The sequence below is a fragment of the Gopherus flavomarginatus genome, chromosome 2 (genome assembly GCF_025201925.1).
Source record: "Gopherus flavomarginatus isolate rGopFla2 chromosome 2, rGopFla2.mat.asm, whole genome shotgun sequence".
Lineage (NCBI taxonomy): Eukaryota > Metazoa > Chordata > Testudines > Testudinidae > Gopherus > Gopherus flavomarginatus.
This window is the reverse complement of record NC_066618.1, coordinates 89,306,988-89,321,756: the sequence shown is the minus strand read 5'-3', so window position 1 is coordinate 89,321,756 and position 14,769 is coordinate 89,306,988. Positions and strand designations below refer to the sequence as shown.

General features: G+C 45.9%; 1 protein-coding gene across 7 annotated transcripts in view; it reads right to left on the bottom strand.

The window, feature by feature from the left end:
• The window catches only part of GOLGA4 (golgin A4), a 125,100-nt gene extending 118,249 nt beyond the window's left edge, over positions 1-6,851 (bottom strand). For 5 of the 7 annotated variants that reach the window (XM_050937860.1, XM_050937864.1, XM_050937861.1 and 2 more), the window contains exon 1: positions 6,308-6,850. In XM_050937860.1, the coding sequence (XP_050793817.1) occupies positions 6,308-6,391 (84 nt within the window). In that variant the 5' untranslated portion in view covers positions 6,392-6,850. Of the gene's footprint in view, positions 1-5,516; positions 5,535-6,307 lie in introns of those variants that run through there. The other 2 variants (XM_050937859.1, XM_050937865.1) reach the window with 2 other exon arrangements.
• Positions 6,852-14,769: the final 7,918 nt, after the last annotated feature.

Genomic DNA, 14,769 nt, shown 5'->3' with positions numbered 1-14,769 from the left:
CGAGTTGCTGGACCTCATCAGTGTCTGGGGGGAGGAAGCTGTCCAGTCACAGCTGTGTTCCAGATGTAGGAATTACGATACCTTTGGGCAGATATCAAGGGACATGATGGAAAGGGGCCATGACTCGGATGCACTGCAGTGCAGGTTAAAGTGAAGGAGCTGTGGAGTGCCTACTGCAAAGCCCGCAAGGGAAACTGCCGCTCCGGTGCTGCACCCACGAACTGCCTTTTCTACAAAGAGCTGGACGTGATACTTGGGGGTGACCCTACCTCCACTCTGAGCACCACCATGGACACTTCAGAGCGGGGGGTGAGGGAGGAGGAGGAAAGCGAGAGTGAGGGTACTGGGGCGGGGGGAGACACCCTGGAGTCCCTGGAGGCATGCAGCCAGGAGCTCTTCTCAAGCCAGGAGGAAGGTAGCCAGTCGCAGCAGCTGGTACTTGGTGGAGGATAAACAGAGGAGCAGGTTCCCCGTAAGCGGCTTTTATTTTCAGGATGGAAATTTTTCGGGAGAGGAGGGAGGGTTAGGGCTGCATGCATGCATGCCTAGATGCAGAATAGGGCATTGATGTGGTCTATCACGTTGCGGTAATCGGCCTCAGTAATCTCTTTGAAAGTCTCATCCAGAACATGGGAAATGCGCTTGAGCAGGTTTATTGGAAGAGCCACTGTGGTCCCTGTCCCAGTCAGGCTAACGTGTCTGCGCCACTGTGCCGCGAGGGATGGGGGGACCATTGCTGCACACAGGCAAGCTGCACAGGGGCCAGGATGGAATCCGCATTGCAGTAGAAGACCCTCTCTTGCTTCCCAGGTCACCCTCGGCAGTGAGATATCTTGCAGGATAAACTCCTGTGGAAAATGCTGGGACAGTGTTCAGTGTAGGTGCCCCTGTCATAACCTTAGTCCCAGATTTGGACCTTAGCGTCCAAAATATGGGGGTTAGCATGAAAACCTCCAAGCTTAGCTACCAGCTTGGACCTGGTACTTGCTGCCACCACCCAAAAAATTAGAGTGTTTTGGGGCACTCTGGTCCCCCTGAAAACCTTCCCTGGGGACCCCAAGACCCAAATCCCTTGAGTCTCACAACAAAGGGAAATAATCCTTTTTCCCTTCCCCCCTCCAGGTACTCCTGGAGAGATACACAGACACAAGCTCTGTGAAACTACGCAGAGTGACTCCCCCTCTCTGTTCCCAGTCCTGGAAACAAAAAGTACTTTCCTCTTCACCCAGAGGGAATGCAAAATCAGGCTAGCAAATCCAACACACACAGATCTCCCCCCTGATTTCTTCCTCCCACCAATTCCCTGGTGAGTACAGACTCAATTTCCCTGAAGTAAAGAAAAACTCCAACAGGTCTTAAAAGAAAGCTTTATAAAAAAAGAAAGAAAAAATACATACAAATGGTCTCTCTGTATTAAGATGACAAAATACAGGGTCAATTGCTTAAAAGAATATTGAATAAACAGCCTTATTCCAAAAGAATACAAATCAAAGCACTCCAGCACTTATATTTATGCAAATACCAAAGAAAAGAAATCATATAACTTACTATCTGATCTCTTTGTCCTTACACTTAGAAACAGAAGACTAGAAAGCAGAAACTACTTCTCCAAAGCTCAGAGAAAGCAGGCAGACAGAAAACAAAGACTCAGACACAAAATTCCCTCCACCCAAAGTTGAAAAAATCCGGTTTCCTGATTGGTCCTCTGGTCAGGTGCTTCAGGTGAAAGAGACATTAACCCTTAGCTATCTGTTTATGACAGCCCCCTGCAGGTGTTGGCTCTCCCCAAGGCACAGAAACCCAGAGGACAGTACAGTCCTGAAACAATCAGTCCCCCTTTCTCACCATTTCGGGGCTCCCGTGGGTTGTGTGTGCTCTCTTTGGGATGGGAAAATTATGCTATTGTGTAGACTGTGTGTGCCCTCCTTACGTGTGGGGGAATCATAACTCTGTTTGGTATAAACAACGCTGCCTCTGTTAAGTGTTGCATTCTGCCTTTACAGATGCAACCTTGAGATCTCGGCTGTCCGTGTTATCAACAGCTGAGAGACTGCAAACTCCGGAAGAGACTGCGAAAAAGCAAAGACGACATGCTGCACGAAGTGATTCATCAATCTCTCACAGAGAATCAAAAAGCGCAGGAGTGGAGGGAGAGCAAAAGCAGGATCCACAAGGAAAACGCAGCGCACAGGAGGCAAAGCACGGAGCAGCTAATGAGCATCCTGAAGCGCCAAGCGGACTCTATCTAGGCGCTTGTAGCCATGCAGGCGGAGCACTACTACCCCCACCCCCACCTGCAGCCCTTGTCCCAAAGCTCTTTCCCTTGTGCCCCCATGTCAGCTCCACTCCCATCCTTCCCCAACATCCAGGTTCTTACCACCACCAGCTGCCTCCAACACCTGTATGTTTACCAATCAGCCCTGAGAACTATTAGCTTAGCAAGCACAGATTCCTACTAACATTGTAACCACTGCACTTCACTCTTGTGCAAGGCACCAAACATTACTGTTGGTTTTCAGCCTCAAATTCCTCCCTTAAGGCATCCCCAATTCTTGCAGCTGTGTGCTGCGCCTCTCTAATAGCCCTGCTCTCTGGCTGTGCAAATTCAGCCTCCAGGCGTTGAACCTTGGAGGTCCATGCCTGACTGAATCTTTCACCCTTCCCTTCACAAATATTATGGAGGGTACAGCACACAGATATAACCACGGGGATGCTGTTTTCACCCAAGTCCAGCTTTCCATACAGAGATCGCCAGTGGCCTTTTAAACGTCCAAAAGCACACTCCACGGTCATTCGGCACCGGTTCAGCCTGTACCTGAACTATTCCTTGCTGCTGTCAAGGCTCCCTGTGTAGGGAACTGCAAGAGCATGCATGTTCTTTCTCTCTTTCTGCAGCCAGAGAGTTTGGGGAGGGGAAAAAGGGGGACTTGGGGAGCAAAGGAAATCTGGGGTCTCCAAGTTGAGACACCTGACACCTACTAGCTAGCAACTCTTACGAAAGATGAAGCTACAAAGCAAGGCCCAGGAACAGTAATAGGTTCTTACCTAGTCATTGTACCTGAATAAGTGGCACTAGCTTATCAATCAGTCTTGGGCCAGAACATTTAGTCCTCTAGCTTCTAGTGACTGGTAAAATCACCAAGCCTTAACTGCAAGGTGAGAAGATGTGTGCACAGTGGGAGAATAAATGGAGTAGAGACAGACTGGAGAAAGATTACATAATTTAAGAGGTAAAGACAATATACCAAAAAAGAAAGAGCAGACAGTGAAGACAGCCCAAGAAAAGATGCACCATGACAGGATATAAGAAAAGAGTGAAAGTGAGTGAAGCCGTGAAGGGTAAGAATATCTAAAGCAACAGATGTTGTAAGTTTCTTTTTTTTTAAATTTTGTCTTGAATAGAAAATTGATTGACACAATATAATTACATTAACTGCTTGCAAGTTATTTTATTCCTTTAAATTACAAGGAGAGTGGAGGAGGAAAAAATACTTTTCACTCTGACTGGGAGATCTTGTGTAAATTTTTTGAGGGCTGATGCCATTTCTTTTGATTTATGTCATTTGCTCTCATTGTCCAAGCTGTATGAAATGCAGAGTTAGCAGATTAGTTAATTCCAGTTTCATTCAAAGTCAAGTTTCACTCTGATTTCACACACTAACACAGTGATGCAATTTTGGAGTTGTCAGCGTTACAGGATAATGTTTAAAACTAAACAGGTCTCTTTTCATTGTGGGGTTTGGGGTTTTTAATTCATTTCAAAGTGACAATATAGTATACCAGATCACTGACAGATCAGAAACTGACAGTATGGTGGAACAAATAAAAGTGTTATTTAACTTATCTTAAACTGTTTGATTCAGTTTCACAAGATTTGCCAATGAATAGTTCAACAGAGAAATAAAGCCAGACTGTACATTATGCTAGTGAAAAAAACCACCACCGCACTCAGGCACAAATTTATCCACAACATTGATTCACAATAAGTACTGATTCCTCAATATATACCGACTGTCCCAAACTAAATGAGGTAAAATTTTCAGTGTGATGCACAATGATTTAGCTGAAATGTCTCCTTAAAATTAAACTGAAGTGTTATAGCTGAATCACTCTATAATTTATTGAAAACATGCATACAAATATATTGCCTCAGATCTATCACTGATGAAAGCAATCCTTTACCACTACAAAACTGTGAAGAGACCCATAACTAATGGCATATGAAAGAATTTAAAATGAAATGTGATAATTCACTATACAACCTTATAAAGATCTTGTTTACAACTCTCAACAAAAAAAGATCATTCCTACTTGAAGAATCGGCATCTTGGATGAAACTGAGTGTAAATATACATACCCAAAATACTTACTAGAAGTTGCTCAGCCTATCATGTACTTAATGATTTTGTTTAGTTTTGCCCTTTGAGTTACTGCCATCTGTGACAAGCATACATTCTATATTATTATAATTTACAAAATTGCTGTTGCATGCCATCTCTAAAATCCAATAATAACTTTACCTTTACTGAAGTACATATTGGACAAAAAAAATGTCAAGTTGTTTAATCTGCAAGAGAATGTAATAAATGTCCACAGATTCCAGATATTCTATATGTAAAAATTCAAGTATAATCCAAGAGTATTTTAAAATCTTAGTAATATTACAGTAACTTAAATAACCAAGAAGTATCAATTTCTAAGATTAAGTAACCAAATGGTCTCTGAAGTGCAGTGGGTTTTTTTGTGTTTTTTTTCTTAATTTCTTTAAAGTTAAAAGCAGCACGGGAGAAGAGTAGGGTGACCAGATAGCAAGTGAGAAAAAATCAAGACAGGGGTGGGAGGTAATAGATGCCTATATAAGAAAAATCCCTGAATATTAGGACTGTCCCAATAAAATTGGGACATCTGGTCACCCTAGAGAAGAGAGACTTCCAGGAATACATGGGGGCAGGGGGGAAAAAAAAAAAAAAAAGCAAAGAAAAAGACCCACAAAGCCTGAAGTTCAAGGTTTGGTAGGGGGTGAATACATGAATTTTTAAATAGTTAACGATTCCTTCATTTATAAAATATTGTTCAACATTAAGATGCAGTCAGACAAAAGTAATTCACTATAGTTCAGATGTCATTAGCAGCTTATATTGAAATTTAATCACCTCTAAAGTTGGTTATTGGCAGAATATACTATTATATTATAGGTGTGACAAAGATAACCATTGACCACAATGCTGAACTGTGAAATTTGATGTAAACTAAAATGTTATATCATACGAAATTCTTTAAATGCTAAAAATGCAATAGTTTCATCACCCACATTATTCTCGCTAACCTGACAACTAAAAATGTTTTGTATGAACACTGAAGGAGAAGATTAACATGAAAATCAGTTCTCAGCAGTCTCTAGAAGACTTGAGGAGCATCACACAATTTAGCATAATTCAGCATGACTGGCACTGCCTATTTAAGGCTATAACAGCAGGTGTCGTATGTTTGGGGTGGGGATTTTTCACTGTGCTTACCTTGCACAGTGCCCAAGTAAATATGTTGGTGTCTCACTTTCAAAAGCACCAAGTTCATAGACTTTTATTTTTAAAGCACACTGCACATCTTTCCTGGCAAACAACTGATTTGTCTGGGGGCAGCAGTTTGCTCACTTTGTAAGAGGGAAAAACAGAGCCCAAAGGTTAATGTGCTATATATTGAGTTCTATACAATTTCTCAGGACTTTAATAAGAGTCCTGCCTGAATAAGAAATAGTTTCTGTTTCTGACAACCAAAACACAACTTGTATAATGACTTTGTGCTTTATCTGATTTCTCTTTTAATCCAAGATCCAAAATCATACCAAGAAGTAGAGATCTGGGTATTTTATGTCCTATATTAAAACCGGGACAAAGAGAGCAAGAAATAAAGTCAGAGAAGAAGTGCCCTGTCCCCTGAAGCGCTGCAGGAAGTTATAACAAGTCTTTGCGATAATAAACGTGAGCTTCCGACCGGAGAAGGAACTAATAAGGGAGTCGAGGGCGGGGGGAGGGAGGTGTCACTGATGTAAAAGGAATCAGTCAGTCGTGAGCACGCAGCTCTGACAGACCCACAGCGCGATGCCGGAGTTGCCTCCTCCAGAGGTTGCAGAGAAACAGGGCCCAGAGCGCCCCGCCCCGCCCCTTTGCCTGCAAGTGACGAGTGACACCCCGGACAGCAGCGGGGTTATCACCGCACCGAGAGGAGCCGAGCCCCGCTGCTTTAGCCCCTTCTGAGCCCCCTGGACTCGCGGGGGGCTGAGGAGGCGCAGGGCCCCGGCGCGCGGTACCTGCGGCTGCTGGGGCGCCCGCCCCCCGGGGCTCCGCGGCTGTGTTTGCTCCTCGACGATTTTCTGCCTCAGTTTCTTGAACATGGCGGCGGCTCCCCCCGCGCCCCGGGGAGGAGGGGGCGGCAAGGGGAAGAGGGGGAGCCGCCCCCGCTGCCGGTCCCCGCTCTGGCTTCGGGACGGGGCGTCAGTCTCCCTCCCGCGCCCCGTTCCCTCTCCCTGCGGCCTGGGGCTCAGGGGTGGTTGGGAACCGAGCTCCTCCAGCGGGCAATGGTAACTCCGCTCCCCGCCTCAGCCACCGCCGCTCCTTCCGGGATCCCCCTTCCCCGGCAGGTGAACAGGAGAGCCACTGCGCCTGCGCGGCCAACGTGGAGCTGAGACGACGCGCCGCTACGGCGAGTAGCGAGGGACAAACCGCCTGGGGGCATTCCCCGTGCCTCAGCCGTGCTAGTGTCATTCCTAAAGGGGCGGGCGCGTTGTGCCCAGCAATGACCGGGTGAAGGGCAGAGGGAGTCGCTCTGCAGCTCAGTCCCCACATCCCTCTGCCCTGAGCAACGCCCTAGGAAATGCCCTTTAGGGAATGCTTCTACCTGAGCCCCTTGGAAAAGAGAATCGGGACCACATCAGATTTAATCCGCCTCCCGCCCCTTCAGTTTCTAGGACAATGGGCAACACTCTCGTCGCGAACGCGTCCAGTCCACCCGCATAGATAGCTGAGGAGCCCCACCCTTCCCGACAGCTGACCGTCCCTTCAGCCCACAAGGGCCCTGCATTCCACGTGCACGTGGCGTCCCCTCCCTTTTATTGTTGAAAACGAGAAATAGGCAGGAAACTCATGTTCTAGAAATAGTTACACCAAAGGAATCGCCTTTTTCTTTGATGATCATTGTGTCACTCATCTTGGATTTTTATCACACAGGTTTTGGCCACATTTGGGTAGAATGAGCGTAGTGCACCCACCCAGGACCGGCGCTAGGGGTTTGAGCGCCCTAGGCGGACGGCAATTTCGCCGCCCCGCATGCTGGTCCCGCGGCTCCGCTGGAGCTGCTGCAGTGGTGCCTGCGGAGGGTCCGGTGCTCCGTGGCTTCGGTGGAGCTGCCACAGTGATGCCTGCGGGCGGTCCACCGGAGCCGTGCGAGCAGCCAACCGTCTGCAGGCACCACTGCGGCAGCTCCACCAGAGCCGCAGAGCACTGGATCCTCTGCAGGCACCACTGCGGCAGCTCCACCGGAGCCACCTGCCGCCCCCTCCGGCAAAACGGCGCCCACTATTTATTCTGGCGCCCTAGGCGATTGCCTAGGCTGCCTAAATGGTAGCGCCGGCCCTGCACCCCCACCCACCCGGTTACTCTATATTTCCTGTATTTGGTGCCTAAATGTCCCAAGCCTTCTGCCTAGTTAATACAAGAAACTGTCTCCTCTCTGTCAGCAATGATAGGACGCTGATGCAACCATGCAATTTTATGCCCAACTCCAAACTTAGTGCTGTGCTCTTTTAAAAATAAGCTTTGTATTATATGTTTTCACAGAGTTATCTGTATATTTCCTGGAAATGTAGCTGGTCACACTTCTCATTCCTCAACCACAAATGGACTTCCAAAAAGGTCTGCAGAAATCTTGATGCTTCTGCCAGGTTACACACTGCTGTCATTTTTAACTAATCAAAAAAGAAAAAACTGATGGGAAACTGTTATTGTTTTCTGTGTATTTCATCTAAAAAGCTAGTTGAGAGAGGTTTGCAGCCTACAGGCAGTACCGGCCAGTGGTGCCAAGGAGCCAGGCCCATGCTCAGAAGGGTCCCCAGTCTGCTCCGCTTGCACTGCGCCCCAAGACCCTGCCAGCCTGCTGGCGTCCTCTGCCCATCACTTGCTCCTCTTGGCCTGCCCGCCAGATGAGGGCTCCTCCCTGCCCCCTGGCCGGCCCACAGTGCACATCCAGCTCTGGGCAGTCTCTGATTCCCACCACCTGTGGGGCCTCACCTGTCTCCCCAGAGTTGAGCCACCTGGGACTGGTGCAGAAGCCTGGCCAGTCTCTGGCAATCATTGGGGGACAACAGTGTGGGGGGCTTGGATGGACCCCTCCAGGCAAGTGGGTCCTGAGGCAGCCTGACGGGGGCATACCCTGGCCTGGCTGATCACACCACTCCTGAGGGGCCGTAGCGATTCCGTGCCCTGTGACTAGCCACGGCTGTGCTGCCAGCCCAGCAGACACAGTTGCCTCCCAGCAGGGTCAGTGAGTGCAGCCAGGAGGCAGGGAGTGGGTCTCTGGGGAGGAGAAGCATCTGGGAGAGGTGCTGGGCTGTGAGAGGCAGGGAAGATCTGTGTGTGTTTGGGCAGTAGTGGAGCTGTGGCAGGGGGGCGCTGTGCAGGGGTGATATTGTGCAGGGCGCTGTGCATTTGTAGGCGGGTCTGGGGGTGGATGCTGGCCACAGGGAGTCAGGAGCAGGTGTTGGGCGGGGGAGTTGAGTGGCGCAGCATGGGCCCACTCCCAACAGGGAGGGGCATGCTGGCAGCACAAGGCAGGCAGGACACTGAATCTGGCAACTGCCAGTTTATAAATAGTGCCCTGGCATTGGGCTGGGCGGAGTGGGCCCACCCCTGCCATGCCCCCAGCCATCCCCCTCGCTCTGGGAACCGATCTCCCCACACCTTGCTCCATTGCCCCCATAGGGGCCCACAAATATTTTTGGCCCACCAAAGGCTAATCCAGGCCTTGCCTCTTCCATGCCTCCTCCCCTGAGCGCACTACATTCCTGGTCCTCCCGCCTCCCTCCCAGAGCTTGCTACTGCTGTTTGGTGGCTGCAAGCGCTGGGAGGTAGGTGGAGGTGAGGTGAGGCACGGAGCGCCCATTAATTTTTCCCCATGAGCGCTCCAGCCCCAGAGCACCTCCAGAGTCAGCGCCTATGGAGCCAGGAAGCTGGTTTACAATGCCCCGCATTGTCTGTTGCAGACTATAGCAAGCACACAATTATTTACTTCAGCCAAATAGTCTCTCTTTCCTATGAATCTTATATACACGAGCAATTCAAAGCAGCTTTTGGTAAGTAAGAAAGGTCTTGTTGTAGCACATGGAACACTCTGGTGGACTCTCTAAGAACCACATCCTTCCTCCCCAAGAAATTGGTAGCTTTCATCTGTGTGTTCCATTAATATCAGGGGTGGCTCCAGGCCCCAGCACGCCAAGTGCGTGCTTGGGGCGGCAAGCCGGGGGGGCACTCTGCCGGCGCCACAAGGGTGCAGGCAGGCTGCCTCCGGCGGTTTGCCTGCAGAGGGTCCGCTGGACCAGCGGACCCTTTGCAGGCAAACCGCCGGAGGCAGCCTGCCTGTCATGCTTGGGGCAGCAAAATCCCTAGAGCCACCCCTGATTAATGGTACAAGTTCAAGTTCTCTTGTATCCTCAAGAATCTGCATACATTCCAATGTATAATCTAACTATTAAATGCAGTATGTGAGTTTGACACTTAGACATGAACTGAAAGGAATATAGATCCCAGAGGTATCAAATAAAAGTGTGGAGTTTGCAGCTGTCTCCTCTCTTTCAGAGCATTGTCCTCAGGGCTGTTTTTAGGCATAGGCAACATATGCCGTGGCATAGGGCACCTCAAAATTTGCATCACCACTGGGTCTTAGTGTCCACCCTCCTGACTTTCCTATCCCTGTTCTGACCCTTACTGCAGGCACCCACAGCTGGCTGCTGCATCCTGGTGAGTCTTGGGAGGGGATCTAGTAGTTAAACGTGAAAAAGCTTTCCAGACTGCCAAACCTATTAGCACAACATTGAAACTGTTAAAGAGCCATTCAAGGGGTAATGAAGCCATTTAACAGGCATTTGCCAAACCCCAGGTATATATGTCAGTTTCCCAATTTTCTGACAAAAATCGTTGTGCATTACTGTAATATTTACTCAGAACACGTCAGTCTACAGGACCTTCGTTTAAAATTTGCTTTAAAAATATTTCATTAGTGAGTTGGTGAAGATTATAAAATCACATCTCTAAAAAATCCTTGCATTGATTTTTAGATGCACAATCATCTTTTGGCCTTAAATGTTTAGGTCTTAAATACAGTTTATTAAACAAATTCTTCAAAAGACCCCTCTTATCTAAAATACACATTTTAATTACTATAGTAAAAAAAACTTGCTTCCAAAGTCTTCCTCTCCTTTCTGTCCATCTCTTTCTCCCTTCACCCTCTTTCTCCCTTCCCCTTCTCTCCCCTCCCCACTGAAGAGAGCCCTTAAAGAGACAACACTCCTTTCCTTCCTGATAGCTGGACAAAGAGTTTCCCTTTCTTTATTTCTGACTATCTGATGAACTAGTTTTAAGAGAACTCTCCAGCAAAATCAGTACCTTAATAAGATATAAAATCCTTTGTTATGCCTAAAATCTTTGGAAACAAATGTTTTAAAGTTGGTGAAATTTCATAAACATGTCTATTGTTATGGAGATATCACAAAGTAAATGAGTGTTTCTTTTTTCTAAAAGCAATGAATGTTGTTATGAACACACTAAACCTCTGTGACTGATTAATTTAAAATAATGTCTTTGTTTCGGTGAGTTAAATATGTAGTAATCCGGAATGATTACTTTATGAAGACTTAAGTGTACATTTAAAATATAAAATCAGTTTAGAAATACTGATTAAGAAAATGTAAAACAGAGAAGAGCTGCATCACATATTGCCTAATATTTAATGTTGTATTCAGCAAGACAGCTGACTCACCCTTACTACATAGTTTTTGCAAATAAATGTCTGACAAACTTCAGGGCATACCAAAAAACCTGTGACTGACATTTTTTTATTCCCAAATTTAGTGCTTTTAATTAGGTACTGTTGGGATTTTGTGGTTCCCAATAATAACCAAATGAGTCAGATGCCAGGCAGAATCAAAGGTCTTCGATTCAATCCAATTCAACAAGACTTTATTCAATGTGCATGAATGGAGAGCCCCTGGTACAAAAATCAGCCAGAGTCCCTCCAGCAAGGAGACACTCCCATTGTTATATTATAGCACATGGCAGTCACATAACAAGTTACATAACACAAACCTCTAACCAATCATATTCAACCTTTCCATATATGGATTTGTTCATATGTTTATACTTCTCCACTCCACATGTTGAGCTCACCCACCTCCCCTTTGCCTTCTAGAATGTTCCTAGGGTGGTGAGCCACAGCCTCCTTCTTTATGCATAAGTACCTTTTAAATCACATTTTGTTAAAAATAATCACAAGCATACCCTTCAGCTCCCCCATTTGATTTTGAGGCTAAGAACAATTCTTAGACCCCATTAACACCACTTCATGTATTTATTAAGAGCAATAATTAACCTTATCAACACTTAATTAACTACAATTTTGATAACAGAATTAAATAATACATAATGATATCTACAATAAAAATAATAAGTCCTCATACCCATTGCAAGAACACAACCCAAATCCATCCCCCTGGAATCTCTGTTTCCACAATAGCAAACCGTTCTATCCACTGAATCACTTTAATTGCCCCACCATTTCTTTCAATATCTTCTAATAGGCTTAACACAATAGGAAGAATGAGATGTTTAAGCAAGACTTGCCTGCTACAGTTAATCACCCAAATCCATGCCAGATAGTGGAGTCCTTCCTCACTGTTATATCATCCATTAAATTAAACATTACAGGTACCATTAAGTCAGGTCCCAACATTTAAAATAAGGCTTGTCCTGACTCCATGTTTCCCATACACAAAACCCATCCTTCCAGGATGGAACATTGGTCCCATGGGAAAGTTATATAGTTATCTCCGGCCCTTATTCTACTCAGCTGTCTGTGACATGAGAATGGGAGTGGGTGGATGGGCTGAGCCTCCAATTCAGGAGCCCAACCCACAGGAATTAACACCCCTCCAAGGATGGAATGACCATCCCAACATGCCCCTGTTATTGATAGGGACCACTCCCCTGCCACCATCCAAGGTGAAGACATTCAGTCTTTGAGAACTGCAGCTCTCACCCAACAGGGCACCTGTGACACGAGTAAGTCTCCTATCAGGGCTGCAACTTTCATGTTGAACAGTTCTTCAACACACTTAGACCAATGCTTGCTAATACATTTTAGTAGTTTTTAATAAATGGTTGAGTATAACAGTGAGGACCTGACCAACTGTGCTGCTGAGTTAAGGTGATATCTAACTTGATTAGACATGAGCCCTACTCTCACCACAATAAACTGTCATCCCTGTTACTAACAAATTTTCAACCCAGTCCCTATTATTAGATTTGATAGCTTGAGTAATGGCATTTACAACTGAACCAGTGGCTCCTGCCCAGGTGATTACATCAATAAAACACTGAAAGCCACTGCAGCATTAGTAAACTGAGACCTCTAAAACACTCTCAAGTCTCAGAAACCACTCAAAACAATTAGTAGACCACAAAAATTCCTACATCAATTTTAAACTGGGAATATCAAATGAAAACACTTAACAATGTTGAGAATGGCTCTCGAGGAGTCGATAGAGTGAACAGGGATTATTGTGAATTCCAGTGACCTGGGCTGCTGAAGGAGTTACCAAGAGAACCATGTGAGGTCCAGTCCAGGCTGGTTCAAAGATTCGTTTTCTATAGGCTTTCACCATCACCTGTTCACCGGGCTGCACCTCACGTGTCCTCTTCGCTGGCCTTTGGGTTTGGTTCAGTTCAGGGGTCCTATGAGACACACTGAGATAACAATTTGCAATATTCAGCAAGCCAGTGGGAGCCGCAATCAGCCAGGCCTGCGGACAGGGCAGGTAAACAAAGTGGCCCGGCCTGCCAGAGGCTTTCCCTACACAAGCAGTGACCCCAGTTTGAGAAACACTGATATATACGGAGTAGTTAAAGATGCCTGGTATTTTACATATTGTAAAACGTAAGGAAAACTGGTAAGATCAATCCTTTTTTAGATCACCTTTTGTTTGACTGACAGATAGTCGTGCCTCCACCACCTTTGGTTTCCTTATAGACAGATTGACAAAAGCAGCATCAAAACTAAAATGCACAAGTCAGTAATATGAGGTGGTAACTCCCACACCATCATAATTTCATTGACATTTCTGGACAAGGTTAACTTTAAGCCTGTGAGGTGTCCCATGCATGCCAGTGGGACTACTCATGTGAGTATAATTTCTGCATGTGTATAAATGTATAACATGATCAGAGCCTTATTCCTCAAGCACAGAGCAGGACAAATGCAAAAGTAAACTTAAAAGTTTATACAGAAAATTTTGTACCTACTACAGTTACACGTAACATCTATAAAGATTAAAACAGAAGAATTTAGCAAAAAAACCCTTTAACTTCCAGTTTGTTTATTTTGTGTATTTGATAGCATTTTGCGTACAGTCAGTTTCACTGTTTCCCCTCATCATCTTGTCAATTTCTCATGAAAAGCCTCTTATAAACATTAACAACAAGGAGTCCACTGGCACCTTAAAGACTAACATATTTATTTGGGCATAAGCTTTCATGGCTAAAAAACTCACTTCTTCAGATGCATGGAGTGAAAATTACAGATGCAGACATTATTATATTGACACATGAAGAGAAGGGAGTTACCTCACAAGTGGGGAACCCGTGTTGACAGGGTCAATTAAATCAGGGTGGATGTAGTCCACTCCCAATAATTGATGAGGAGGTGTCAATTCCAGGAGAGGGAAAGTTGCTTTTGTAGTGAGCCAGCCACTCCCAGTTCCACACCCTGATTGAATTGGCCCTGTCAACACTCATTCTCCACTTGTGAGGTAACTCCTTTCTCTTCATGTGTCAGTATAATACATGCCACAGATCGTGGTTCTTTAATTTCACATTTGAGTTCCTTCAGAACTCTTGGATGAATACCTGGTGACTTATTACTGTTTAGTTTATCAATTTGTTCCAAAACCTTCTCTAATGACACCTCGGTCTAGGACAGTTCCTCAGCTTTGTCACCTAAAAAGAATGGCTCAGGTTCGGGAATCTCCCTCACATCCTCAGCCATGAAGACCGATGCAAGGAATTTGCTCACAATGGCCTTATTGTCTTTGAGTACTCTTTTAGCATCTGATTGTCCAGTGGCCTCACTGGTTGTTTAGTAGGGTTCAAAAAACAGTTATTTTTTTGAGTCTTTGGCTAGCTGTTCTTCTTTTTTTCTTTTTTTCTAGCTGTTCTTCTTCTTCTTCTATTCTTTTTTGGCCTGCCTAGTTATATTTTTACAAAGGCCGAGGGACTTACTGGCCGCCGCTTCCAGCAGCCCCCATTGGCCTGCAGCGGCGAACCGTGGCCAGTGAGAGCCATGATTGGCCGGACCTGCGGATGGGGCAGGTAAACAAACCGGCCCAGCCCGCCAGGGGCTTTCCCTACACAAGTGGCGACCCCAGTTTGAGAAACACTGTGGTAACAGAATACAGCCCCATCCTGCATTTACACCTGTGTTTAACTTTACTACCATGAGTAGTACTATTTA